Source organism: Vigna radiata, unplaced genomic scaffold, assembly GCF_000741045.1.
Source record: "Vigna radiata var. radiata cultivar VC1973A unplaced genomic scaffold, Vradiata_ver6 scaffold_83, whole genome shotgun sequence".
Taxonomy (NCBI): Eukaryota; Viridiplantae; Streptophyta; class Magnoliopsida; order Fabales; family Fabaceae; genus Vigna; species Vigna radiata.
In genome coordinates, this window is record NW_014543268.1 from 716,447 (window position 1) to 744,369 (window position 27,923).

At 30.8% G+C, this 27,923-nt stretch overlaps 4 protein-coding genes across 6 annotated transcripts; all 4 read right to left on the reverse strand.

Moving 5' to 3' along the window:
* Positions 1-2,427: 2,427 nt before the first annotated feature.
* LOC106754006 (mitochondrial carrier protein MTM1) lies at positions 2,428-6,555 on the reverse strand. Of its 2 annotated transcripts, none has more exons than XM_014635940.2 (10): positions 6,267-6,555; positions 6,099-6,173; positions 5,911-6,024; positions 4,861-4,920; positions 4,578-4,748; positions 4,422-4,503; positions 4,124-4,215; positions 3,881-4,030; positions 3,085-3,143; positions 2,428-2,973 (listed from the first exon to the last, which is right to left on the reverse strand). In XM_014635940.2, the coding sequence occupies exons 1-10, from the start codon at positions 6,414-6,416 to the stop codon at positions 2,838-2,840; spliced, it is 1,089 nt and encodes a 362-aa protein (XP_014491426.1). In that variant the 5' UTR covers positions 6,417-6,555; the 3' UTR covers positions 2,428-2,837. The 2 variants fall into 2 exon arrangements, with proteins under 2 accessions (XP_014491426.1, XP_014491425.1); XM_014635939.2 differs by having other exon boundaries at positions 4,407-4,503.
* Positions 6,556-13,132: 6,577 nt separating this feature from the next.
* Positions 13,133-14,247, reverse strand: LOC106754030 (ethylene-responsive transcription factor CRF4). Its single transcript, XM_014635963.2, has one exon. The coding sequence runs from the start codon at positions 14,135-14,137 to the stop codon at positions 13,202-13,204; it is 936 nt and encodes a 311-aa protein (XP_014491449.1). The 5' UTR covers positions 14,138-14,247; the 3' UTR covers positions 13,133-13,201.
* A 4,344-nt stretch (positions 14,248-18,591) lies between these two features.
* Positions 18,592-22,420, reverse strand: LOC106754118 (ubiquitin-conjugating enzyme E2-17 kDa). Its single transcript, XM_014636082.2, has 4 exons — positions 22,211-22,420; positions 21,251-21,378; positions 19,655-19,759; positions 18,592-19,034 (listed from the first exon to the last, which is right to left on the reverse strand). Exons 1-4 carry the CDS (start codon positions 22,278-22,280, stop codon positions 18,891-18,893), a joined length of 447 nt encoding a protein of 148 aa, XP_014491568.1. The 5' UTR covers positions 22,281-22,420; the 3' UTR covers positions 18,592-18,890.
* A 2,560-nt stretch (positions 22,421-24,980) lies between these two features.
* Positions 24,981-27,337, reverse strand: LOC106754117 (NDR1/HIN1-like protein 13). Of its 2 annotated transcripts, none has more exons than XM_014636080.2 (2): positions 26,061-27,330; positions 24,981-25,221 (listed from the first exon to the last, which is right to left on the reverse strand). In XM_014636080.2, exons 1-2 carry the CDS (start codon positions 26,882-26,884, stop codon positions 25,206-25,208), a joined length of 840 nt encoding a protein of 279 aa, XP_014491566.1. In that variant the 5' UTR covers positions 26,885-27,330; the 3' UTR covers positions 24,981-25,205. The 2 variants fall into 2 exon arrangements, with proteins under 2 accessions (XP_014491566.1, XP_022633572.1); XM_022777851.1 differs by lacking the exon at positions 24,981-25,221 and adding an exon at positions 25,229-25,421 and having other exon boundaries at positions 26,061-27,337.
* Between the last annotated feature and the right edge of the window lie 586 nt (positions 27,338-27,923).

Consider the following 27,923-nt stretch of genomic DNA (forward strand, 5'->3'; position numbering starts at 1 on the left):
CTTCGATAGACCAAGGAATTGCATATATACTGATGGTTGTGGCGCTGGTGCTGACTTACCTCATCCACCCATTTGAATGAATTATATGTCTGTAACTGTTTTTCATACGAATTGAACATATCAGGAGCTTCTTCAGGTTGAATGTATTAGCATGGATAAGGATGTTATAGTGAGTGTTTTTATTTTCTCTTCTAATGCCACTATTTTATATTCTGTTATCTCTTTCCTACTTTCTTGTTAATGGAGGAAATACTGTGTTTCACCACACCATCATCATCATCATCTTTTTATTCTTTATTATTGTAATAATTCACAAATCAACACTACATTTAAACATAAACGTAGACTTATTTGTTAGAGAATAATCAAATATGGATTATTGGGTAGAAATAACAAAATTAAACATTATATAAAAAATTCCATATATTTATTATTTTAAAATGTTGAAATGAAAAAGATAACAATTTTTATGTAAATTGGGTTATGTTTATATTCGTGTAATCTTATCTTAATCAACATCTCAAAAAAACCATCATGGTGTTCGACAAGTTTAAAAAACAATGAAACTAATCATTTCATCTGCAAACCTCACTTGAGCACCTTCACTTTGGACTTTGTTGTATGTTCTTCTCACTAACAATCAGTTTCTTCTATGAATTTAGAGTTATAAAAGTAAATAATATAAAAAATAATATTTATCCTTTGGTTACATATTCTTTTATTATTTATTTAAAATTTCTCTTATTAAAACTCGACCTTAATATATACAAAAAAATGTTAATATATTATTCTTAAACAATCAAAGAAGTTGCATAAGAATAAAAAGAGAACACTTGTGTGTGCTACTGAGAAAATAAAAGAACGTATGCCAATATAAAAGTTGGTAAAAAAAATATTATTCCCAAAATGCATGGGTTTGCTTTGAAATAAATTAGTGCTATCACATGAAAAACCATCACTCATGTATTGAAAATTCTAAACCAAAACACATTGTTGGGCTCATATTGAATTAAATTCTTAATTTTAAGTTTAAGCAACTTTGTTTTTAGATTAAAAAACTTATATATTGAATTCTACTATTAATTTGATAAAAGATTAAAGTAGAATTAAGGTCTGATATAAATATAATGATAAGAAAGCACAGTAAGCTTTTGTGGTGATTAAACTCTCATTCAGTTATATTTTAAGGAACCAAAAACACGCATTATTCATGTTTTTAGAATAATTATGCTCAGACAAATATTTTTCTTCACAATTAATTAGAACTAAAACTAGTTTTACAAAATCATTTTTACACATTCTCACCTAAACTCTACAAAGCGTCATAATTTCCATTGCCAATTATGTAAATTACATATATTTTTTTCTTCATAATTGCATGTTGATCTGTTCTATTAATACACTAAGATTTTAAAATCTCTCATAATTAATTTACATTTGCGTAAGTGTAAGACTGACTGTTTTTTACACCACGCAATAACTTCCTAAGGTAAGAAATTTTGGTTCAAGAAAATTTTTTAATACAAATATTTTAGAAAATTATATAAAACTCATAATACCCAGTCCTTTTCTTTGTGATGATTCAAATCACTCTGACGTAATCTACAATCAAGAATCTAATGAATCTGGTAAACTTAAAAACTTGACAATATTACATAATGTAATTCTTGGATAGTTAGTATTTTGAAGAGAATTCATTTCTACGAGTGGCATTAGAAACATCACTACTGTTAAATTATTAGAAGCAAATTTTGCTGAATGGTTGATTTTTCCCAGTTTGTAAGTTTAATATCGGAGAGCCTCACAGTTGATCTACCCAATGCGAGGAAAAGTCTCTTTAACAACTTTTTTTGACAATTTTTTGACAATACATACGTGACAGTTTATGATTGGTCCGTTTTAAATATTATTTTAAACATAAATTTAAACAGACCAATAAAATGATGACACGTGTCCTGTTGTAAAAAAATTGTTAAAAAAAAGTTGTCTTGTCCTTTAAGGTTGCTCCATGCTTTCCAACAAGCTCGCATGAACATTATCCCTTACTCATTTAGATGTAATTTGTGTTATAACAATGCAGTAACAAAGATCCAAGAAACTCACAGAATGAGAAAGGATACATCACTATAAAAAAAGGACCTGTAGATACATTGCATAGTTGCAATACTCAACATTCTACTACAGCTTAATCACTTTAAATGGCATTGCTTTGTCCTAGTTTGTTTCAGTTTATAGGATTTGCTTAGGCTGTTTTATGTGACATGACATTGAGAACCAATTTCAGAACTGAAAATCAAAACATACACACAGACATACAATTCATAGTTTTGACTAGAGGTTAACCTTCTGACTCGATCAAAGCAACCAACGCAAAATATTTTTTTAAATAGTCCGACATTATTATTTTTCCTTATAAAAGTGCTATAGTTTACAAAAATAATTGTCTAAGAAATGGATATTCCGAAAGAATCTTAGCCCATATAAGTTAATGAATTGGGCTTGTGATCATTCATAAAGTACAAAAAATCGTGTGAATTCCAATTCAGTAAAACAAAACCTATTTTCTATGTGCAAGTTAATCAACTTGCTGATCAAACTGTACCATTCGTACAAAGGCATTTATTAACTTTTCTTCTGTGTTGCAAATGAGATCAAAATTATATGCCAAACGTATACAAGGGGGACTACAATTACACCGTCTGTTCTGTTGTCTCTTGAGCTGAGTTCTTGAAAATCAGGATCATGATTCATTGGGCATGAGATTGCTGTCTTGGATGTAATTAACTAGTAAGCTAACTTTAAATTGGAGTTAGAAGCCTACACCAAAGAAATATATTCTATGATGAAGTGGGACGTGCATGCTGTAAGGCATACTTGACAACCTCGTAAAAGGAGACAACTATGCCAACCGATGGACCAGCACGAAATACGCGAGGACCAACACCTGTAAATAGCCCTCTTAATCCTCCATCCCTGTCCCAAGAAAGTGTTAGTCCCAAGGTCAGTTAACAAGCCAAAGTCCAAAGATTACCTCTAAAGTAATGTTGATTGATACCAATAAAAAGTTTAGGAAGATGCACATACCTCCAAATCTCAATTAATGTTGTTCTTGTTGTCATCTTTAACGCTCTTTCATGATTCTTCTGGAAAAATGTAAAAGAGACCATTTTTTAGAAAGAAAACAAAAAGAAGAATCAAGTCATCAAACTATGTATTTTATGCCTGTCAAATAATTAAATGTATCCCAATTGAAATTTAAAAATGGCGATGAGCGATGGGGGAGAATCACACCAAAACATTGGGAAAATATCCCTGTTGATTCTACAATAGGAAACTATCCCTGTAAATAAAATTGCCTACTGGCCGTTCATTAAAAGATTAGAGTTGCTGGAAAATGGGCAGTTATACGACTCTTAAAATTAATCTACATTATGAACGGAGCTTACTTTAATTTAACAATGGCTAAATATTCTAAATGGGTTGAACTTGCTTAGAATTATTCATTAAATTTGAAGCCCAACGTCATATGTTCACATAATGACAACCATGAACAGGTGAAAATATGCACATACAGCAGCACATCCAACCCCTTGCAGGGCACTCTAAAAAGAATCAAAAGTCAGTAAAGTTGTGATAAACTACATAATCTATTTGATATGAAGTATTCTGATTGCTTTCTGAGGCTTGGCTTACAGGTTTAAAAGCCAAAACATAATAGCAACACAGGCTGTTTGACTCGAGTGAGGAGCTAGCTGGTATTTTCTAAATGATAAATGTTGCCTTCTTGAAGATGCAAGGTCCAAATTTCTGCCTTTTCTTGGCAACGGTAGAGTAATCAATGGAATAGAAATTTATACAAAGTCAGGGCTTGAGAAATAACCTCTATTTGTCGTCGAGTTTTTGCCACATCTAGTGGACATGTGATAGCAGATGCCAAAGTTCCTGCGACAAAACCAGCCGAAAAATTTGCTCCAAGGACAGCGGCCGCACTTGCTTCATCACCCACAAGGCCCAGAATGTTTTTCCTAATCTGCAAAATAAGCTCATTGTTAACACATAATGCCCTAAACAAAAAATAAAAATTAACTCCTCATTTTGCTCATTATATGTAACAAAATCTCACTGGCTCAAGGGTTGACCAGCAAATAGCAGAGAATGGAACATCCCGAGAAAGTTGTGCTCCAAGGCCAGTCCACAAGAAACGGTACCTATGCACTGTTCAGAAAAAGTAATAAGAATAACAAATAGAGCCAACCAAAAGAACACAGACATCATACAGTCCAACAGAAACAGCAAACTTTGTCATTTATATGAGAAAGGTTTATGGAGAAAAGTACGCCTAATCAGTAATCTCACAAATTAAACAGAGAAAGATTAATCAAAAAAGATGCCTAGACTACACTAACAGCTTTGAAAAATACTTGTGCCCTTGTCAGGGTGAACGACTCCAAGCAATGTCTTCCACACCCCCGGAGGCTTGCCACTTTGGGTTATTCTAAATGCCTAAAGAATGAGACAAAAAACAAGTAAGGATAGAAGTTCAACATACTCCCAACTTTAGCATTTAAAATTATTACCTGCATGCGAGTCCTTGCTAGTTCTACAGGATAACAAGAAATACAAGCAAATGAGCGAGCAACTGATCCAGCAAGTAATGGAACATAAGGTGTTAAATTTGGAGCATTCTTTGTTGTAAACTCCTCCATCATGTTGCGTAAAATATCATAACAAGGCATGTAGATTCCAACCTATATGACAGCAGAAAAACACAGACCATTAACATATATTATATAAGAAGACTCAAAATATATCAGCCTTTAAAGTAAACCATAAATCATGGAACAGAAAAAGATATCTTACAGTTGGCACAGCCAATGCTAAACTTGCACTTGTGCCTCTCCACAATCTCGTAAAACCCTCCTGCAAAAGTTAATCCTGTGAACCCTCTATTCGATGCAGACTTGAACAATTACTGTATTTGTGAAAACATGGCTTAACATGTAACCCCTTTACAAACTATTTCATCATAATACTATCAGAAACTTCATGCAAGTTTGATAAATCCATTTCACCAGTTAACTCTATTAAGGTTAGAGTTCCTTATAGGCAGACTTGCTACATCTAAGCCTTAAATCAAACATAAGTTATCAGTTATATTTGAATCTAAACAGGGGCATACCACAGAAATCCCCCTCCTTCACCATACAATCCTAGAAACATGATTTCATTCTAATCAACTTTGAATATGGCAGAAAATTTATCAACCTAACCTGCTTTTTTTTTTTTCAATTTAAGGTATAAGAGGATTATATGCCTAAACTATCAACCAAGTTTCCATATTTTGCGCCTTGTCAAAATCATAACTAGTTAAACTACCTTGACACAGAGAAATATAAATCTAACTCTATCTCCAAATGTCCTGTGTATCAGTAGTGGCAGTTAGTTATTGTCACAATCCTTTTTTCTATCAACAAATGTTAGTTGTTAGCATTTTTGTTAGTAAAAAAGTTGAACCCACGACCTATCTCGTCCTCTTTCTAAACCCTTAAAACCAATTTTATACCTTTCTAAACCCTTAAAACCAACTTTATATTTTTCAAATACAACCTCTTCCACCCTCTCTTCCAACCTCTCCTATTAAACTAACCTTATAGCTCCACTGTGACAATCTTGTAATGTGCAAAATTAGCATTGTAACAAGACTGTCATTATGCGTGATAAACGAGACCACCTACACAATATGTCTTTATGGACGACACAGTATAAATTTCTGATTTTCCATTATAAGAAAATGAATATACAGAACTACTGTTAACTAATAACTATTTTCACAATGAGAAAATGAAGGTTCATTTGGAGTGAAATCTTGCAACCGTAACACAACTTAAAACAGTACATGAACGCACTTACATGCCGTGTAACTTTGTAAAAAACATCTAATGTCCCTTTATAGGTGTAACACCCAGAAGGACATGGCCGTGATGGCTGAGAGCCAGAAACAGGACACATAACATCTTGTAGCCTCTGAAAATAAACAAAAGTTAATACTGTATAAAACTCAATTCAGCTAAAGAACATAAATTTTAGAGAATCTTTACCGTGTTAGTATGGAAATGTGTCATACGGCAATCACCCTGGTAGGGAACACCGGCGGCCTGTGCTTGTAGTCTTGTCTGAAAGCAGAGTGGTATATCACCATGACATTTCATTCATACAATTTAATTGGAACTGTTTTTACTAACAAAAACCATAAAAGTGATAGATACCTTGGCGACATCAAGAGGATTAACAATAATGGCGGACAGGAAGGCGGCACCAGCGGCAGAAAAAGCTCTTTCTTCAATTCTCAGTTGGGTGTCGGAATTGGTATCGATATGTGGTCGTGACATTGGAGAAGTGATTTTCCGAATCAACATCAGATACGGCGTTAGGATGATTTAGGTTTTAGTTTGTTCTTGCAGAGAGAAAGAGGGATTCGTGGCGTCAATTTGAGGGCGCCGAACAATACACATGGGCTTTCAGCCTGAGCCAGCTTTGTGTGGTTTGGACTTTTAGACTCTAAACCTGTTTTCTAACACGAATATTCTAGAAATCAAACAACTTCTTTTTTCTTCTATTATTTTCTTTCAAATATTATTCAATTATATTTTCCTGTACCATAAATATGTTTGAATGATTTTATTTTGAGAGATAAAATAGAAAATATTAGGATAAATAGCCTCTTTTATTTTTCTAATATAAATATTACTGTAAGAAAGTATTTCTATATTACTAACTGGAAAACAAAATTGTTTGCAGTCAAATAAATATGAATACTATATTTATATTTTATAATAATAAAATGATTCATCGTTATCTTTTAAGGAAAAATATTCATTTAAGCTTCTTTATTTTATGATAACAAATTTAAAAGATTATATAAATAGCTTTTTTAATATGCTATCAGTACAAACAAATTTGTACTGATAGTAGAACATATTTACTATTATGATCCTAAGAAAATTTTGATTAAAAATTCAATTTTTCAGTTTATTTTATTTTACTCTTATTTTAATATATATTAAAAAACATAAGTATTTTTTATTTTAAATATATTAATTAATATTTTTAATTAGCTCAATTAAATTAATTGCTAGTTTTATACATTAAATTAGTTCAATATAGTTGATAACTAAAATTTAATATATAATTCTTAATGAGTAAATTATAATATTATTATATGATTACATTTTTAAATTATGTTTTATTTAATTTTTAATTTGAAAAAACTCGGTTCATGCTAACTGTTTGACAGTTCACACTTTAGCGGGCTTAGGGCTATTTGGTATTAATTTTCAGTGAAATTAGGATATATTTAAAAATGTGATTTTTGCTGTAATGAAACATTGACACTGTGAGACATGAAAAGTACAAGTTGATTAAGCAAATAATGAAAACAAGCTACCTGATTAAAATATAAGTAAATAAATCACAAATGATGATTAAGAATATGATAGCAAATCACATGTTAAAAGTGAACATAATCAATCATCTACTTAAGTAAGCATTATCATAGATTTAAATTGTGATTTATTTAGTTGATTTTTCATAAAACTTAAAACAAAAAAATAATAATATTTCTTCTTATATCATTTAAGAATACCTACAGTGAAAAAAAAAACATGTTTAAAGAAATTAATATGACAAAGATTATATAAAGCAAAATTCAGTTTAAAAAAATGATTTTACTTATTTTTTTTTTCTTAAAACTATTTAGGAATAAATGTATCATAATCATTGTATAAGGTTTATATACCATTTAAAAGTATGTGAATTTTAATTAAATACTCCTAAAAACTTCTTCTAATTCAACCAATTAAATATAAGTAGTCTATGTCCACATAGACTTTGCCCTTTACCTTTGTCCTTGTTGATTTCTTTATCTTTTGGAATTTATGGGATAGTATTGACTTAATGTTAAATCACATTTATAAATATAAATGTTGAAAAAGACGACATTCAAATATGAAATATATAGTTATTAAACTTCAATAAAATAATATTTTAACTCATAAAAGTAATATAATTTTCATTTTTAATGTAATCACTTTAAAATACATTATGCTAGTTTAAAATTAATGGAAAATACACACTTAAAATTTAAAAAATAAAAACAAAAATTAGTTTAAAAAATTGGTAGACTAAGTAAGACATGTTTAAAGAAATTAATATGACGAAGATTGTATAAAACCAAATTTAGTTTAAAAAATTGATTTTACTTATTTTTATTATTTTTTCTTAAAACTATTTAGAAATAAAGGTATCATAATCATTGTATAAGGTTTAAATACTATTTAAAAGTATTATTTAAATACTCCCAAAAACCTTCTTCTAATTCAACCAATTAAATTTAAGTAGTTTATGTGCACATAGACTTTGCTAAAATAATATTTTTATTTATAAATAATTATTATAAACAGAATATAAAAAGGACAAAATCAATAACACATCACAATAAAAAATAATTCATATGTTAAAAAAAATCAGTACAAATATAATAATCGACGTCTTTAAATATGAATATAAAATTTTCCTTCTCATAAAACATATTTTTTTTTATTAAAATGTCATATGTTCAAATAAATTTATATACTGAGGAATTAAAATTATTATACTTATTGGCTGCTTTAAGTTTATTCATTTAAGTTCTGTAAATATTGGCAGCAACTTTGTACAAAAATGTTTTCATTATATAAAATGTAAGAAATGAAATAAATAGATGAAACCAATAAGGGGTGATTTGAACTATACTACCCTGTGCATTTTTTTAAAATAGAATGACAAATAAATGTGTTTTAAAAGAAGAAATCAAAGTTACATAATGAAAATAATAGAAAGAAATCAAATTTGTATTTAAGAAAAAAAATAGTAATGCAGCAACAAATTAATAGAGTAGATTTAGAAGAAAAAATAATAAGTTTGCAGATTTAGAGACATCATATAATTTTTGTGAAAAAGAATGCACTTTAGGGTGTTAATTCCAACTAACCAACATCTAGACTCATAATTCATTATTAAAAATCTTATAATATATACATACTTGCAATTAACATTCAATTATGTTAGACAAAAGAAAAAATGATGAGAATACTATTGACTTATTTTTATTTTGATATAAAAATAAAAGTCTAATAGATTTTTTTATTTTCCTTTTAAGAATATAATATTTTGGTATAAAAAATATAGTGGGAATTTAAAAAGAGAAAACCTATTTAAAAACTTACACTTGGAAGTAGATAGTGGAAATTTTTGAAGTTAATTTATAAAATTTTAGGTATGTGATAAAATTATTTGTTAAATTAAAGTGATAAACACAGTATCTTGATACGACATTATATATAAAATTTAATTTTATCCTATTAAAAAATGTTCGAACCTTTGAATTTTAATCCATTTAAAACTTCAGGGTTTTTTTATTTATGAATTGATTGTTTTATTTTTTATTTTTTATCTTTTGTTTCAATAGTTGTGTTTATATTATTTATCTGGTATTATATCTTAAAATCCATTGAAACTTTCAATCAAAATAAAAAATAGTATATTATATTTTCATTGTGTTAACGACTAACATATTCTTTTGCCTTCTACATTTTTAATATTTGATAGTAATTGTTTTGCTATTTAACCATATGGATAGAGTTAGAATCTAGTAGGCGACCTTTGTCCTTGTTGACTTTTATTTTTATCTTTTGGAATTTATGGGATAGTATTGGCTTAATGTTAAATCACATTTATAAAAATAAATGTTGAAAAAGATGACATTCAAATATGAAATATATGGTTATTAAACTTCAATAAAAGGATAATTTAACTGATAAAAATAATATAATTTTCATTTTTAATTTAATCACTTTAAAATACATTATGCTAGTTTAAAATTAATGGAAATATACACACTTAAAATTTAAAAAATAAAAACAAAAATTATTTAAAAAAAGTAAAGGGTAAAATTTTCAACTATTAATTTATAAACTATCAATATTAATATCTTCAAATATAATATTAGAACAATAAAATAAATATTACAAATTATGCGATAATTAAAATAAATAATGTAGCATAAAAGTTTTAAAAACTGATAATAAACTTATTACATATTATTATCTATATGTTATGAAATAAAGATGTGAAAGTAAATAAAATTATTTAAAGTAAAAATTATATTAAAATTTTACTTAAGTAAGAGTGGTAAAACCAATCTGATTATGGTTTATAAAAAATAGTTAACCCATCATTTAAAAATAAATTGAATTTTATAATTTGATTCCTTTAGTTATCAGGTTATTCAGCGATTGGACAAGCTGTTGAGCTGATGTCAGATTACATTTGAATTATTTATCATTTATTTAAATATAATGTCACTGACAATATTTAAATGATGTAGACCTGTCAGAATGACCTACCAAATTGGTCTGTCAGACTATTTAAAGTAAATAAAATTATTTAAAGTAAAAATTATATTAAAATTTCACTTGAGTAAGAGTTGTAAAACTGACCTGATTATGGTATGTCAAAAATAGTTAACTCACCATTTAAAAACGGATTGAATTTTACAATTTGATTCCTTTAGCTATCAGGTTATCGAGCGATTGGACAAGCTGTAAAACTGATGTCAGACTCCATTTGAATTATTTATTACTTATTTAAATATAAATTCACTAACAATATTTGAATGATGTGGACCTGTCAGAATGACCTACCAATTGACCTGTCAGACTATTCAAAGTAAATAAAATTATTTAAAGTAAAAATTATATTAAAATTTCACTTGAGTAAATGGTAAAACCAATCTGATTATGGCTTATAAAAAATAACTAACTCACCATTTAAAAATGAATTGAATTTTATAATTTGATTTCTTTAGCTATCAGGTTGTCCATCGATTGGACGAGCTGAGCTGATGTCAGACTACATTTGAGTTATTTATCATTTATTTAAATATAATGTCAGTAACAATATTTGAATGATGTGGACCTATCAGAATGACCTACCAAATTGGTCTGTTAGACTATTCAAAGTAAATAAAATTATTTAAAGTAAAAATTATATTAAAATTTCACTTGAGTAAAACTGACCTGATTATGACTTGTCAAAAATAGCTAACTCACCATTTAAAAATGGATTGAATTTTACAATTTGATTCACTTAGCTGTCAGGTTATCCAGCGATTGGACGAGCCGCTGAACTGATGTCAGACTGCATTTGAATTATTTATTACTTATTTAAATATAACTTCACTAACAATATTTAAATGATGTCGACCTATCAGAATGACCTACCAAATTGGTCTGTCAAACTGTCAGCCTGAGTAAGACAAATTATATTAGATTNTCAGATTGAAGAATCCTTTTTGTCACCCCTACTCTGCAGTGACCTGCTAGGTAGAGTATTTTTGTCATCTCTACTAGAGTGAGGAAAAAGAAATACAAAAATATTGTGTTATTTAACAAATAATAAAAGAAGATATTTTATTATTTATTCTATTCCAAATAAAATCTATTAATTCGGAAAGGACAATAATCGTGATTTTGCTTAACTAAATTGTTTAAATATGGAATATTAATATATTGGTTATGAACCATCTTTTATAAAACATATTTTAATAAACACGAAGAAAAGAAGGACGAAGCGGTGTTTGGTGGTTGAGATGCTAAGTTTGAGAGAAAAGAAGAATGCAAGTCGTGAGTAGCAGCAGAGTAGTGGCATGAAAAAGGAGGAATTAGAGATGCTCTTCATTTAATGCTGCTTTGCATTAGACGACAATGAAAAATGCCGTTTTGAATTTTTGACCTAGGTCAGGTGCTACCTTGGGCACTGTCAATCTTGCTGTCATGATTAATTATTAACCCTTCATCTTTTCACATAGAAATTTATGGGCACAGTAAAAGGTATGTGAAAAAGGACCAATGACAGAGTTTTGCATTTTCCATTTTGCATTGCATGAGTATGAATCTGGTTTTGAACACACCTTTGTTTGTGGACAAGCATGCAACTTGCTCTGTTCTCTTCTGTTCTGTTCTGTTCTGTTCTGCTCTGCCCTCTCATTTAAATCTCATCTCCTTCACATGTACACACAAAAGCACCCGACAAACAAAAGCTCTGTACCAACCTCAACCTATTTTTCTCCCTAAACATTTGACCAAACCCAAAATTAGTCATTTATAGCTAGAGCCAATTCAAGAAGCGTGCTGCCACTTTTACCATTCTCTTATTTCTCTTACAATTTTAAGATCAATGCCACACTTTCCAATACACCGTGATCTTTTTTTTGTTTCTAGGCAAAGCTAAGAAATCACTAGTGTATAGGATAGAGAGCACAAGGTAAATATATCTAGAAACACCACTCAACAATCAAGCCATTCTGTTATATTCCATTGTTTCTTTTCTACTCCCTAATCAATAATTTATATTTTTTCAAATCAATGGGTCAATTGATGGGTCCAAGTGACTCATCTTTAGTATCCAAAATCTTTGTGCTGGAAGTTGTTTTGGTTTCATAATAGACCTTACTACATTCCATCCACATTCTTTTAAAAAGATCATGCTGGTACTCTTCCATCTTCAGCTCATGCCGACATCTATCATATCTATTTCAGGTCTACATCATTTTTATTAATAGTTGTGAGGTGTCAGTTCACCACATGCCTCTTCAAAGCTGATGTCCTCTTCAACAAAAGACAAAGTAGTATCTTTGACAAAAAATCTGATAACTATCTTGATATGCAGCTAACAAAGAAACATTTATATGTCTTTAACCAATTTTTCTGAAACCTAATCTTGCTTAATATCTTCACTTAGCCTATTTAAATTGTAGTTAGAATGTCAGACAAAAAGAACATATTTATTTTATTTCAAAGAAAAGAGGTTTTAACTCCAAAAGTGTAGCCAAAGATACGTGGCTGTGAGATACTTAATGGTCAACCAACACTACACGTGAAATTAAACTTTAGTGCATAACTTGCAGCCTTTTACACTGCTCGTAATGACCAAACAAAAATATTTCACCAATTCTTCAAACTTAATACATGAATATGTCATTCTTCTAGTAAAGATAAAGATGTAGAAAGGAGTCAAAACTGAAAATTAAGCTTGGTTAAGATTACACAACAAAATTAGAAGCATACATTCTCTAATGAGATAGCTAAAGAAACCATCTAAAATTTCATCCAGATGTCTTAGGAGAAGAAAGATCATTGAAGTAACTATCTATATCCCAGTTGAATGATTGAAAATTCTCATTGTCAAGAGGGGAAATATCACACAGATCGTCATCAGACGGTTTTACATTAGTGTCAACCATAAAATCTATTCCAGAATTGAAATCAATGGATGGTAAATATAAATCTACAAAAGAGAAAGTGTCTTCAAAACTTGGATCTTCTATAAACAAACCGTCTGTTTCAAAAACTTCTTCCGACACAAGTTTCTCATGCTTCTCATGTTGAAGTCCCAGCACAGAAGTGGGTGAAGACAGATGAGACTCTCTACTTGAACCAGTCCCACCACTCACATTCTCAACCAAATCACTCCAACTACCTTGAGATTCATCATAACAAGCATAATCAAAAGAAACAGCATCCATGTGCATGTCTTCCTTGGTAGAAGACTTGTGCATGTCTTCCATTATAGGCATGTCTTCTTTGGTAGAAGACTTGTGCATGTCTTCCATTGTAGGAGGTTTGATAAAATTAGTGAGAGCATGAGAACCTCTGAAACTAATAGCTGCTTTGTCATAAACCATGGCAGCTTCTTCAGCAGTGTTATAAGTCCCTAACCAGATTCTTGTTTGCTTAAAAGGATCTCTGATTTCTGCTGCCCATCTTCCCCATGGTCTTTGACGAACTCCTCTGAACTTTCTTCCAGGCTCTTTAATGTGTTGTTTCACTGACACACTGCTTGAAGGTTTCTTCTTCACAATTCTGATCTCATTCACAATCTTCTTTATCTTAGGAAGTTTAACTAATCCTTCGTCTTCATCATCTGTGACATCTGCATCCATCATCGAGATCCGAACAACCTTTGGTGTTTGGTTCAAAATACCATGGTCGACATGCTTGTAAGTGACAAATTTCTCTTCACTGAAACTGACTTCTTCCATGGAGTGAATATAAGGCAGAGAGTCTTAAAGAGAGAGAATGGTATTGTTTTATGCTACTTGGTTACACACACTCTCCTGCACTGGATTTTATATAATTTGTTGTAGATTATGCTAGTTTTATCCTTTAACATGTTTTCTAAGTTGTTATTATATTTATTTGCTTTTTTTTTAACTTTTTGTAAATGAGGTTTCTTTCATCTTTTTAAATAATTAACTCAATTTTATTTTAAACTTTACAAAATATTACCTTTTAAAACTTAATTAGAAATATTATTAGATGTAATAGGAAAGTATCTATATTTTCATAGGTATTATATATTATATTATATATACTTCTATACTATATTATGTTATATACTATTATATACTATACTATTTATAAGAGGACTTTCTTTCTGTGTACACAATTTTTTTCCACTTTTATCCTTTAAATATCTATTCTTTTAAATTAAAATAATTAATTAACCGTTTTTTCCTTTTTTTTATTAACATTCTTTAAATTTAATTTTCATTATTTAATTATTCTTTTAATTTAACCCTTTAAAAGATTGTTAAATTTATTTACATTCCTTTCTAATTATAGTAATAATAATTTTGTTATTTTTTTTGTTATCACAAATATACACACACCTTTTACACACAGTTTTTATTTTCATTTTATCTTTTATAATATAATTATTAATTGGTTTTCTTAAAAATATAATTGATAACTAATTTTGAGAAGTTTTAGAAGTAACTTAATTTTGAAATATTTAGTATATAATATGGTCACATATTTCAATTTTTTTATATCTTTATATCATATTTATAGTTTTTATTGTTAAGTTACTTCTTCTATTCTCATTTTTTTCTTTTATATTTTATATTAACCAATTTATATTTATTATCAACTTATAATACATCTATACTTAATATAGTTATGTATAAAGAGGTATATAATCTTATTTTCCTTTCACTTTATGATATAATTATTAACTTATTTTTTTAAAATAATTGTTAATTGATTTTTTTAGAAGTACATGATATTTTGAAATATTTTGTAGTTGTAACGGTATTTTTCCTTTATCATTTGTTTATTATATTTAGGCTTAATTGTTTAATTGGTCTCGGGTTACTTTTAAGTTGGTCTCCCTTTTAAAATCGTGTCAATTTTAGTATAATTGTACCAATCAAGTCTCTTTCTTTAAATATGCATAAATGTGATAAAGAAATCTACATTTTTTTCTCTCTCTCCTTTGCTCTTACGGGTTGAAATGATAGGATTAGGGATGACAAAAAAATTCGCGTCCAAGGATAGTTGGTATTCGTGAATATTTACTACCTATAAGTTGCTGGTATTTTAATATCCGCTTATAAACGGGTTGGGTACGGGTATTATACTATCCGTACACGCAAATATCTGTTACTTGTAAAAGATAAAAATAAATATTTAATTTGTATTTTATTAAGTTAAATTTAATTAAAATTAACATGAATTTATATTTTATAAGGTTAAATTTATTTAAAATTAAATTTTAATTTATATTTAATTTAATTTATATATGTTTTGTAATCTTATTTTAATAATTTATAAAAATATATTTTTTAAATATTTATGGGTATCCGCGGGTTTTAAAATACTCGCAGATATTTTTTAAGTGGATATCAGTACGTGTAACGGGTGATTTTTTTTTTTTTGTCGGTGTGTGTGTTGTAGACAAACTCGTCTAAGTGGAAAAATAATGTTTTAGGTCACTATTGGTCTAAAAAAATGTAGTCTTGGTTGTAGGTCACTTTTGGTCTAAAAATAAAGGTTATAATAGGTGAGTTCTAGACAAGCTGGTCTAAGTAGAAAAATAATGTTTTAGACTTTGTGGTATGGTCATTTGAAACTTATTTGTATGGTGATTTAACATAAAGCTAGTTTAGAAATGTATGGTATACAATTAGTGGTGTTTTGGATGGTTTTTCGGTACAAATTGAGGGCCTTGAGTAGTGAAATTTTTATGTGAATGTTTTGAGGTAATTTGAAGTGGTTGAGGTCTGTAACTGAGTCATTTGGGACTTGTTCACACTCCTAAGTTGCTCAATTATGAGCTAGAACTAGTGGAGTTTAATTTTGGTCTCTAAAGTGAGGTTTTGGTTAATTTTAGATTGGAATCTTGTGATCAATCACTTTAAAATGAGTTTAGGTTGGTTTAGATATGTTTTTTTAGGATCATTTGAGTTTAGGATACAATCTAGGAATGTTAGAAGTTTGAAAAGATGCATAGGATAGGTCATGAGTGGTTGAAGGGTGCAAATTCTACAGTTTCAGTGTTGCAGAATTATGCAGTCTTGCTGAATGAGTGTGTTCTAGCTGAGCGAACATAACATATCTTGTTGAGCAAGCAAACCATTGTTTCTACTTTCGCACAACGAGCCATGTGGCTAAGCGAGTAGGCTAACAAACACTTTTAGCTGAGCGAGCAGACTTGGTGGCTAAGTGAAAATATCAGATTTTTAACTAAGTTTTTATATACTTTCTTAAAGTGTGTTCAATGTATGTGATTTTTTGAATGATTGGTTTATAATACTTATCAGGAAACACGAATTGATTTATAATATGAATTGGAAACAAGAATACGCATATGGTTTCAAATGGATTCAATGTAAAGTTGAAGTGATATCAATGGTTTCAAAGTTATGAAAATGAGTTCCAAGGAGAAACTTCTTGGTAGCGGTTTCAAGTATCATTAATATGAATGCAGGGAACTCAATATTAAGGTTATCTTGACACTAATGGTCATTCATTCTCAAGTAGAGAAGATTGACACATATGGTGAGAGTAGCAGGAGATCTTAGTCTTGGGTACTTTCAGTATAATCCAAGGCGTGGAAGAGATTAATCTTGTGAGTGTGGTAGGATAAAATCCATTGGCAATGACTTTACAAAGCAGTAGAGACTACCACAAGTGCACAACCCGCCATAGCTCGACATTTATACTAAATTTGGATAGTTAGTCTAGGTCTTTACATGTTAAGATGTTTGGGTTGATATGTGATATAAATGATTTATGTATGCTATGTTATAAATGTGATATGGTTTCTTTGGTATCTAGCTTACCCATGTTTTTGTGTTGTCTTCTTGTCTTTGGATATGTTTCTTTTGCAATGATCACTTAAATGGTGTGAGCTTAGGAAGGACATCTTTCAGGGAATCCAATATTTGGTTGAGAGAGAAAAGCAGCAAGATAAATAATCTTTGGTTTGTCAAGGATATATGATCTCTTGTTTTAGTAACCTCAAGTTTCTTGCAATTTTTTATTTATGTATGACTTATTTTAGTAGTTTTATACTACTAAATTGGAATGCTACATATTTAGTTTTATATAATTTGATTTTATTTTGTCTTTATTTTATTCCTTTTATTTTTTTTATCATATTAGAAAAAAAAAAAAAAAACTTCCAAAACCTCTTTTCGAACTTGTTGGTTCTAATTGGAACAATTGAGAAAGAAAGAGAATGACAATTTCGCACCCAAAATTTAAATCTATAATATAGGTATAAATCTGATAGATTATTGCTTTCTCATTATATCAATAATTAAATTAAAACAACTATAAAATCTTAAGAAAAATCTAATATTAAATTCCTAAATTGTACGTGTAGATGATACTAGTATGCTATGTGATAAAAAAGTATATATCGAAAGTGTTTAGAAAATAAATAATTTAATTGACAAAGATGAGGGAATTTGAATCTTCAATGCAAAAGTGAATATTCAAATAGAAAATATAAAAATAAATAATTTCATTAGGTTATTATTTTCTGAGAAAAATAAATAAATTTATGTATGTATGCATAGTGAGGGGGTCGTATTTAAATTAAAAAATAAAATATACATTAAAATATTAATTTAATATTTATTTTTTATTTTATTGATAAAACGTTATTTACAATAATTTTACAATTAATAGTTTATAATATTTCATTTTTAATACATTGCATTTTCACCTATAACAATAGTTATAAACACTTCAGAAACAATTAATGTCTTTAAAAGTGAACAATTTTATTAAAAAAAGTAAAATTAATATAACATTTTCAGACTATGGTATCGCATAATCAAATAAAGAATAGTCTTACCCAACAAAAAAGAAAATAGAATCACTTTCTGATGATAGATTGACAAGAGATGATATAACTCGTTCTCTTTCTCAATAGTCAACTCCACGATAGAAATGACCCTCGAAATACTTTGATCCCTGATTTTTGTTCTTAAAGTATTCTTGTAACTTTTGACACACCTTTATGTAAAGAGAAAAAATAGTTGTTGGAGTTTGAAACAAAATAAACAAAAATTGGTTAATTTTATAGAAGGGTATCCATGAAACAACTTTTCACCAAACAGAACAAAAGATGATTCCATAGTCAATAATACAAATATAGTTTCGGTATATAGCTATTACTATAATGCCATAAAGAAGTGAAGTATTGGTAAGGAATCGAAGTAAATTGTAGGAACTAGGAATCATCATAGTATGCAAAGATAAATAATTGTGAGCACAGTGAAGAATATCAGCAACTGATATTTCCCACCACTCACAGGAGAAGTTCCATACAAACACACTAAAAATCCTCCCTATTGTCTTCACAGATGTATGTGGGCAACAAGAGACCTATCCACGACATAAGTCAACAGCGGGAATGGAAAGATAGATTATACATTAATGTCTTTTAACAAATGGAAGGAACATGTCCTATCCTATAATATAAGGCCTCATTGCAACATACTAGCCCATTGCATACTTCTGAGTCCAGCTCCTAGCAGTTGTCTCATACTTGGACCTGTCTGTCTTGTACATATGAGCAATTTCAGGCACCAAGGGATCATCTGGGTTTGGATCCGTCAATAGGGAGCAAATGGAGAGCAGCACCTGAAAAAGGAAAGAGAAACCCTTCCCACCCATTTAAAAAACAGCAATAGTCCAACAGAAACAGCAACCATATTCATAAAACATTGCAATAGGAGGCCTACCAATGTTTCTCCCAGAAAAAGTTTCACAACAAGACCACATTAAGAAGTGTTGAATGTTATTACTAGCCAGAACTTAGGTTTTATATGGTGAAATAGATGCATGCAATAAATTAGTATACTACAAGAATTGCACGCAGTCCAGACCCCAGAATGCGAAATAGACCCAGCATATTTTTCATAACATGAGAAACGAAAGAGCCCACCCTACTATTTTTCGGTGAAATTTATTAGAAATCACAAAGTTTAGTGGATTCTAATTCATATTTAATGGTCTCATTCATGATTTTACAAATTCCAAAAAATTTTAACCAATGGCATAAAATGCATTAGAAATTCTGGATTATGGCAGGCATCCTCATATCATACAGACCACAGCTGTTGGATTTCTCTACAGATTATTTGTATATTCTTTCCTCAGAAATATTTGTGATTATAAGCATTGTTACTGTATTGCAAAACTACCTTTTCATCACAAGTAAAGCCATTGAAGATTAGCATTAAGTTTAGTACAGTCATAACCTTAGATATTGTCAAGGCAGGGCTCCATTGCTCCTTTAAGATATCGAGACAAATGCTACCATTGCTGTTGATATTTGGGTGAAAAACTTTTGTCCTGAATGCAACCTGCAAGAAACAAAGTAGACATACAGAAAAGGAAGGGTTAGAGCATTGAAAAAATGGAGCTTTATGTGAATTGGAGGTCACGTCTAAAGAGTAGTGAAGTTGAACATAAAAGTAAAGCCTTGGAAAAGCTGATTCCATTTTCCAAAAAACAGAAGAGTTGCCAACATATACTTTCTAAGCAAATAATTCAAATCTAAATTCTGAAATATCAAATAGAAAGAGTGAACCCAGATCACTGAATTAGAGAATTTATTCTGTTCTGTCTTTAAGGTGCAACCACACAATCTTCCTTCAAATGATTTAAAGGAAGATTTGAGTATAATCAGTTAGAGTAACGATACCAGCCCTCAGTGACAGAAACCACAGTAAATTTATTTGCATACATCACCACTCATGGTGAATCAGATGAATAAATTATGAATTTTATGATTATCGGTAAAACAATAAAATAAAAATGTTGATATTTTTATAAAATACAAGCACATGGAAATTTATGAAAATGTAAACTCTCTTCATTTTCTCGTCAAGAGTTACTATTTACACTTTACTCTCTAAAATACACCCTTTCACATGAAGGATCTGAAATTCTCTGGTGGTTAATGGTTTCTCTGAACCAAGAAAAACAGGCTCTTCTGTTGTATAGATATTCAGTAACCACCAGTTCCACAGTCATATCTTCTAATACCTCTCCCCAACTGCTCTAACCCCAAAATCTTGCCCTTGAAAGTTAATATGTAAACTCCTTCAGTCCCGTCACTATGTTATACAAAAAACAACATCCACGACTCCTAGTTGCATTCTCCAAATGGCGGCTACTTAAAACTTAGCACCTTCACAGCTTATAATTACAGAATTCATTATTTAGCTAGTTTTTTTAACTTTTTATTAGTCATTGAAAATTTTGTTTTAACGAGGTAGCTCCATCTATACAGACTACAGGTAATTTTTAGAAACCTCAGCATGTGATAACAGCACATAAGCTGCTCTCCATTCAGGAAAACTAATATTTGTTTCTAGCCCAAGCAAGCAAGCGCATATAGTAAACTTCTAGGCATAAAATAAAACTCAACAACCGAAAAAGTAGAATAGACCACTACATATAAAATAACAGCATTTCCATTAGTAAATGGTAAGGACTCATCAACCTTCCAAAAATGCCACCAGACTGTGATTTAGCACACACATCAGTCACTGCCAAAATTCAATATGTCAATAGTATAAACATCTCAGTCAAGGAACCCAACCCAAGTTACATTGTGACAAGATTTTAACAGCATAGCGAAGGAAGCGTGCATTGCATGTTTGAAATCAAAACAAAAATGTATTTAAAAAAATCATAAAATCTGTTCAACAAATGGTAGGAACAATCTAAAATTCAGGAAACATATAAAATGTATCAACATAAACGAAAAAAGTCCACTATTCTCTTAGCATAGATATAATAAATGCAGAATTGTTGAAGTTGTATTGAGCAGGACACCAAGGCAATACCTTGGGTGGCTTGAATGGATAATCAGGAGGAAAATGAATAGTGACTAGAAAAACACCCCCAGCATAAGGACTGTCAGGGGGTCCCATTATAGTTGCTTGCCAATGAAACATATCTTCTGCTACGGGACCTGGGAAGGTAATAATCATCAGAAATCAATAAACTTAACATTAAATTTGAAATATAGAATCAGAAAATAATGTATAATGTGTAACAGACTAAATAGTAGAGCTTAAATAAAATTTTCAAATATATACAGACTTTAAACTTACATCTGCTCGTTTGATAAATTTATTCTTAATCTTAGATAATAATATATCAGTCACATATGATCATAAAATGAGAGTTATCTTCCAATGCATTCAACAACCAAAGCAGAGATAATCATAATAGTCTCTCCATCTATAAGTTATGATAGTTCTTGCAAATCCATAACTCAAGTGTCTCAGATTTTGGAGAAATTCTAACAGTCGCGGCGTTTGCACTTTAAATGCAGAATTAGCTTCAGTAAAAGGAACACAAAGGGGATTTAATTTAAAATCGAGACCTATAGATAAAAAACTTTAGAAACAACAAACTTACGAATCGTTCGTTATTAATTATGGCCCTTAACCAAGAAAAGGTTCTGACTAGCAGAAAAGTCTCAGAAGATATATAGTATTGAGAATAATCTTCTAAGGTCACGCCCTGGGATGAGAAGCTTGTAAAAAATATTTCATCCTACCACCTCAAAAATTGTAAATTTATTACATTCACACACGTAAACCACCATCGAGTAACTTGACAAAATCCAGACAAACCCATAAAACAAAGAGAGAAAGAAAAAAGAAAACAACGACCCAGATGCTTGTAAAATCCAAAAGTCACAGATCGAGCAACATAGGAAGCTTAATTAAAGTTTGGCGTGGAAAGAACGCGAAAAGGGGGAAAAGAGAAGAGGAATTGGGTGAAAGAAATTGTACCGGCACTGCAAGAGGTTGGAGGATCTTTCTGGAGGTCCTTGAGCTCCTTCAGAATCCGCTTAGAGGCCATGGAAAAAGAACAGAAGAAGATTCGCGTTCGATCTACGAAGAAAAGGAAGCGTTGCAGAGAGAGAAAGAGAGAGAAGCCCCTCTTGAACGAAACAAAGGTGGAAGAGAAAACCAAACCAAGTTGCAGATATGACTAAGTAAGGAAAGAGACAATAATTATACAATAGAAATCTAAAATCGCAATCCATTTTTACTAATCTTGCGCGGACAACAAAACACACACCCGTGCTTTTTTTTTTTTTCTTTTTCTTTTAATGATTGAGTTTTTTTATTTATTTTTAGGAAGAGTTTATTGTTTTCATCTTTTTTTACTGCTTTTCATATTCTTTTTAGTTTTAAAATTAAAATTATATTATTTGTTTTAATCACTTTCTTTAACTTTCTATAGTATTTTTCTTTTCATTCACATGAATAAAAATAAACTTATGATTGAAAAAATAATAATCGAGACTATATTTAAATTTTAAAATAATTGATAAATATAAAATATTGAAATTACTTCTCACGCATTTTTTACCCGACTGCGCATGAGTGATATTGGATTGGGTTTAAATTCTTAATTGTAGTTAGGTTAACGTTTTCATATCCTAAAGAAATATATAAATATGTGTTTATATATATATATATATATATATATATATGAAAGACAAAGACAGTAAAATTATTTTTTGTTTAAATTCACTTTTACTACCTATAGTTTCTAGAATATGTAATTTTAATTTTCCTAAATTATTAGTTACTTGCTCATTTTTTTTAAATTAATTAATTTTACTTTATTAGTAATATGTATTTCAATTGTGAAAATATATTAACATATTCATTAAATAATATGTATTAAATTTTTTTTGAAATCTTATTAATGTTTTCTATAAATGGCACCATTATCAATTATATATATATATATATATATATATATATATATAATTATTAAATGAATAAATAATTAACAATTGACCAAAATTACTTTATTTAAGAAAATTAGAGAAACAAATCTGTGGTTGAAATTTGATAGATATTAAAATTACACATCCCAAAAAGTAGGAAAATTAAAAAAGAGCACATTATTTTAGGCTTGTCATATTTATTAATAATTTTAATTTACGATAAAGACCCTTTAACTGCAATAATTAGTGTCACAGGGAACATGAAATTAGTTTTGGTCAAATCTAAAAAAAAAAGTGTTGAATTAGAGTATATTTATAATTGAAAATTGATGTTAATTGACTTTATATATTACTTCCTTCATTTTAAAGTAATAATTGTTACATACTAATTAAAAAAAAAAAAAAGGAATTTTATCGGAATTTAAAAAACAAATAAACTAGACTAAAATAACTATTACTTTGGAATGGCATTTTTTTTGGTAAGCCCCTTTCACCCTTTGTTTTTCCATGTATTTTTTTTTAGTAAATGGAATTTTGGAATGGCATTTTTCCGTCAATGGCTTCTTTAATTATTATTTTAAACTTGAAAAGTGGGTTAAGAAAATAGCCCATGTATTATCTCAAATTTCTATTATTTTTAAAAAGATACTAAAAAAAAGTACATTGAGTAAATAAGTTTTCTTTGCTAATAATATGTTTAGGAAGAAATTAATAAAAATATTTCTATTACATATTTTTATTCATTACATAACATCTTATGTCTGTCACCCCAGTTTTCTGATATATATGGATTAGATAAAATAAATGTTTACTTATATGATTAAAATTTATAATACATAAGTATTGTTAAGGATAATATATATGTGAAATGGAATTTTTTGAAAGGAGAAAATAGAAATTATGTTACTATCAGTATTGTTATTCGAAAAAACACTTCTTTTCTTATTTTGAAAGGTCCAACTGCAGTAACCGTCATAGAACTGGTTGCCTGAATCTACTGAAATGTAAACCATAAGAAGGATTCCATGTTTTGTTCTCTTTACCTCAAGTAGAAGTAATGCAAATCAGATAAACAATCATTTTTGCTTTTGCTTCAATTCATTCACATTATTATTGCTTTTTTTTTTTTTTCCATGTGGGACTTTTATACACTATTGTGTTCAAACAACCCCCTAAATTTCTTTACATGTGCTTCAAGTTCCACGTCGCTATCTCAACAAATTCTTGTTTCTACACCCCCTTTCTATCCAGAAGGTTATATAGGTCAGATATTTTTGTCTAATTTTCTATGGGAAAAGTTAAGGAAGTGAAAACAACAGATGCAAGTTGCTGCAGCATGTGGCCTAATACCTAGTTTTTTATAAAGGAAAAGGTATTCGTGTAACCCAATATTATGCATGTAAAACGCAAAGCTTTCCATGAAAGGGAAATTAAACCCAAAATGCATTATTACTTTACACCAAATAATTAGGCACAGGGTAGCTTTGGCCTTTAAGTTCTCTTTCTACCATTGTTTACCAATGAGAATGATACGTTACACCTTAAAAAGCTACCATAACTGGTATCTAATTTGCCATCGGATGACTCATTTCTGGTTACTCTCTAGTTCTAGTTAATTTACAAGGAGAAAAAACTGAGTTACTCCACTGATCCAGGGTGCTCCATCACATTGTTGTTTTCTTCTGATTCACAAAAGAAGACAGTGAACATTTTCTCGAGTACTTATGATTCCTATCACCAACCACACAAAAAAAGGAACAATAAATGTTTTGATAAATACAAGCTGGACTTATGTGCATCCCACTTTGCAATCGGGAGAACCAGCAGCAAGTTAAACTGCTGTAGAAGAGACCCTTTTCTATTTTCTAAGCAAAGAATATTACATTTCTTTTTTACATTTTATTCTTCCTTTACTTTTTTTTAAAGTGAAAAAAAGAATATAAAATATAATTTAGATACAAAGCTCACAAAATCTTCACCTCTAAATCGCACGCAGTGAACATATCAGTCTGCCATATGTATAGAACACATCTCCAACCGACTCATCGTATTTTGATCCTGTGGTCCATTCAAAGCGAAGCAACAACATCAAAAAAATAATCAAATTAATTACAGACCAATGTACTCATCCTCATTCCCCTTCTCACAAATAGAAACAGATACCTATTCAATCATCCAATACCCCAAAATCCAAATTCAAGGTCCCTACCTTACTGCCAGTCAGAAACAAATGAAATATCAAAATCCATCACACACACCTAATGCAAGAAAAACAACAGCTGACCATTAATTTGGATTGCACATTCAAATGCTGCAGATTCAAGAAAAACAACTTTACGTTTTTAAACAATCTACACACTCCACCCTACCCTCATAAATTTTGTATTCTGGTCAATGATAACTATATTAAATACAGAAATACATAATTTTGTTAGTGTAGCGGCACGGCTTATTTATGAGATTCATCACATAGCAGCGGGGACCGGTTTGAGAAAGTTTTGAACATGGCCAAAAAGAAAGCCAGGTCTTCAATTCCCCCACACATGATGTTTTTGGTTTTCTTTTACAGATAAAAGCTACGTGTAAGTCATGTTATTGTACTAGCATCTACACTAAGAATTAACCTTAACCCAATGTGATCCATAAACATAACACTTTTACTGTGTCTTAAGATATTTGAGGTTTAAAACAGAGATACCCATTTGAGAAACTAAGATATTGGAATAGATGGCTTTTCATGGTATATAGAGTGATGAAATTTCTGATAACTGCAAAACATAGTTATCTGATATAAATGTGCGACACCATGACGTTATGCTAGCTAACAGCAATTAAGAAACAAGTACGAAGATAGGTGGGTCGTAGCAAGCATTAAAGAAGTGAGTAGTGTAGGTTACCATTTGAGGAGAGTGATGGAGCAAAGGGGAGGGTCTCCGTTTTCAAGTCTCCTCATGGTGACACCTCCGCATACGATAGTGACGGCGATTGAGGGTGACTTCCAACCCTGCAAGCCCACACTGGTTTTGGTTTGAATCTCCACAGTGGGGGTCAACGCTTTGCTCTCCACCGCGCCCTTAAGCTTTCTCCTCTGCCTATCTTCCAGAGCAAGCTTCCTCACTTTCGTCGCCGCCTTCACCTGCGCCAAGCCTTTGTGCTCCGCCACGAACCCCGCCACCGTTGACGACCCCAGACTCAGGTTCCCGTCATCCGCCGACACCGACACCTTGCTCTTCCCGAAGTGCCACGACATCTTGCCACTCCGGTTCCGCACCTCCACCCGCGCCGTCGTGTCGGCGTCGAGGTAGGCCCCGTCGTTGCTGTTGGAGACGTTGAGCATGGGGACGCGGAAGGAGCTGAGGCGGAACGCCGGCAGGGCGGGGTCGTAGAAGAGGTAGAAGGCGGCGGCGGCGATGACGAGGATGAGGAAGATGATGAGGAAGATGATGCAGAAGGTGCAGCAGCATACGCGGCAGAAGCGCCGGCTGCGCTTTGGTTTCGGCTGGAAGGAGGGTGGGAGGACGGCCTTTCGCTGCGGCCCATGCGGCGGTTTGAAGTGGGGGTCTCGGTAGGCGGGGGGTTTCTGTATCATTGGTCTGGGTTGAGACTTGGGGTCTCCATGACCGGGGGGTTTGGGTAGAGGCTGTTCGGGTAGAGGTGATTGGGGTTGGGGTCGATAAACGGGGGGGTTGTGCAGCGGTGGTTGGGATGCAGATTCTTCCATGGTGGAGGGAATGAAATGAATGGGAATTGTGGAAGGAAATGAATCAATTGGGCAATGTGATGGAAGATGAATGGTGTTTGAGAATGTAAATGAATGCAGCAGGAGTTAAAGGGGTTGAAAGATTGAAGGTGATGGACATGTTTGTTTGTGAGTTTGGTGTGTTGATGGATGAGATTGTGAGAATTGAAGAAGAAGAAGAAGAAGAAGATGAAAATGCAGGAAGGGGAATTGAGGTGAAGAATGTTGTTGGATCTAAATGTAGTGCATGTTGGGAGAGAGAAGATGACAATCTCAAAATGGCGTTTGAGAGAGAATCGGAAGTAAGTATATGGAACAGAAGAGGTAAGGTTGTGGAGTAATAAGAGGCTGAAAATGAGCAGTGCAGAGAGATACACGCGCCGCTTTTTGTTTGGTAGTGAGTGTGAGTGACGTTGGCATGATATTGATTACACAGCTGCACTGTCACAACGCTCATTTTCTCCGCGTTCTACTTTCCTTCTTAGGCTTAATCACTTCCGAGATTCCTTCCACCTTCCAAGAATAAAAGTACAAACAAATGCATTATCGTAGATTTGTTCCAACTATGTTAATCCCCCAACCCTGTCTGGACTGGAGTCCACGTGGATTCATTCTCAAAGACCAAGGACTAATACATTAATACATACATCTACTCCTACTCACTCTTCCATCTTTAAATATATTAATTTACAGTAACTAAATTAATTACTTCCTATCATTATGTCACTCTTTGAGGTGTATATATAAATCCAAATTAATCATAAAGAAAAATATTTAGATCAACAAAAAGCCATCACAAAAGTTTTTATATTAGAAGAATTTATATTCAACTTTTATATAATCCTAAACTCTATACTCAATCAGTCTCTCCAATAACTCCTTCGAGAATTACAATAATACGTTATGTTACATGTAATCATCACACACTACATTAAACAAGTGAATTATAAAACAAAATAGAATTACAAAACAAATCTACAAGAAAATATCACTTGATTGAAAATATTACAATAAAAAACCT

Coding starts and splice junctions, on each gene's coding strand:
- LOC106754117 (XM_014636080.2), bottom strand. CDS start 26,884: ATGGAAGAATCTGCATCCCAACCACCGCTGCACAACCCCCCCGTTTAT.
- LOC106754118 (XM_014636082.2), bottom strand. CDS start 22,280: ATGGCCTCTAAGCGGATTCTGAAGGAGCTCAAGGACCTCCAGAAAGAT. Junction 21,379..22,210: donor TCCAACCTCTTGCAGTGCCG/GTACAATTTCTT, acceptor TTACCTTCCCAG/GTCCCGTAGCAGAAGATATG. Junction 19,035..19,654: donor CTGCCTTGACAATATCTAAG/GTTATGACTGTA, acceptor TTCCTTTTTCAG/GTGCTGCTCTCCATTTGCTC.
- LOC106754006 (XM_014635939.2), bottom strand. CDS start 6,416: ATGTTGATTCGGAAAATCACTTCTCCAATGTCACGACCACATATCGAT. Junction 4,921..5,910: donor TTTACAAAGTTACACGGCAT/GTAAGTGCGTTC, acceptor TAACTTTTGCAG/GAGGGTTTTACGAGATTGTG. Junction 3,144..3,880: donor AAACTCGACGACAAATAGAG/GTTATTTCTCAA, acceptor ACATTTTTCCAG/AAGAATCATGAAAGAGCGTT.
- LOC106754030 (XM_014635963.2), bottom strand. CDS start 14,137: ATGGAAGAAGTCAGTTTCAGTGAAGAGAAATTTGTCACTTACAAGCAT.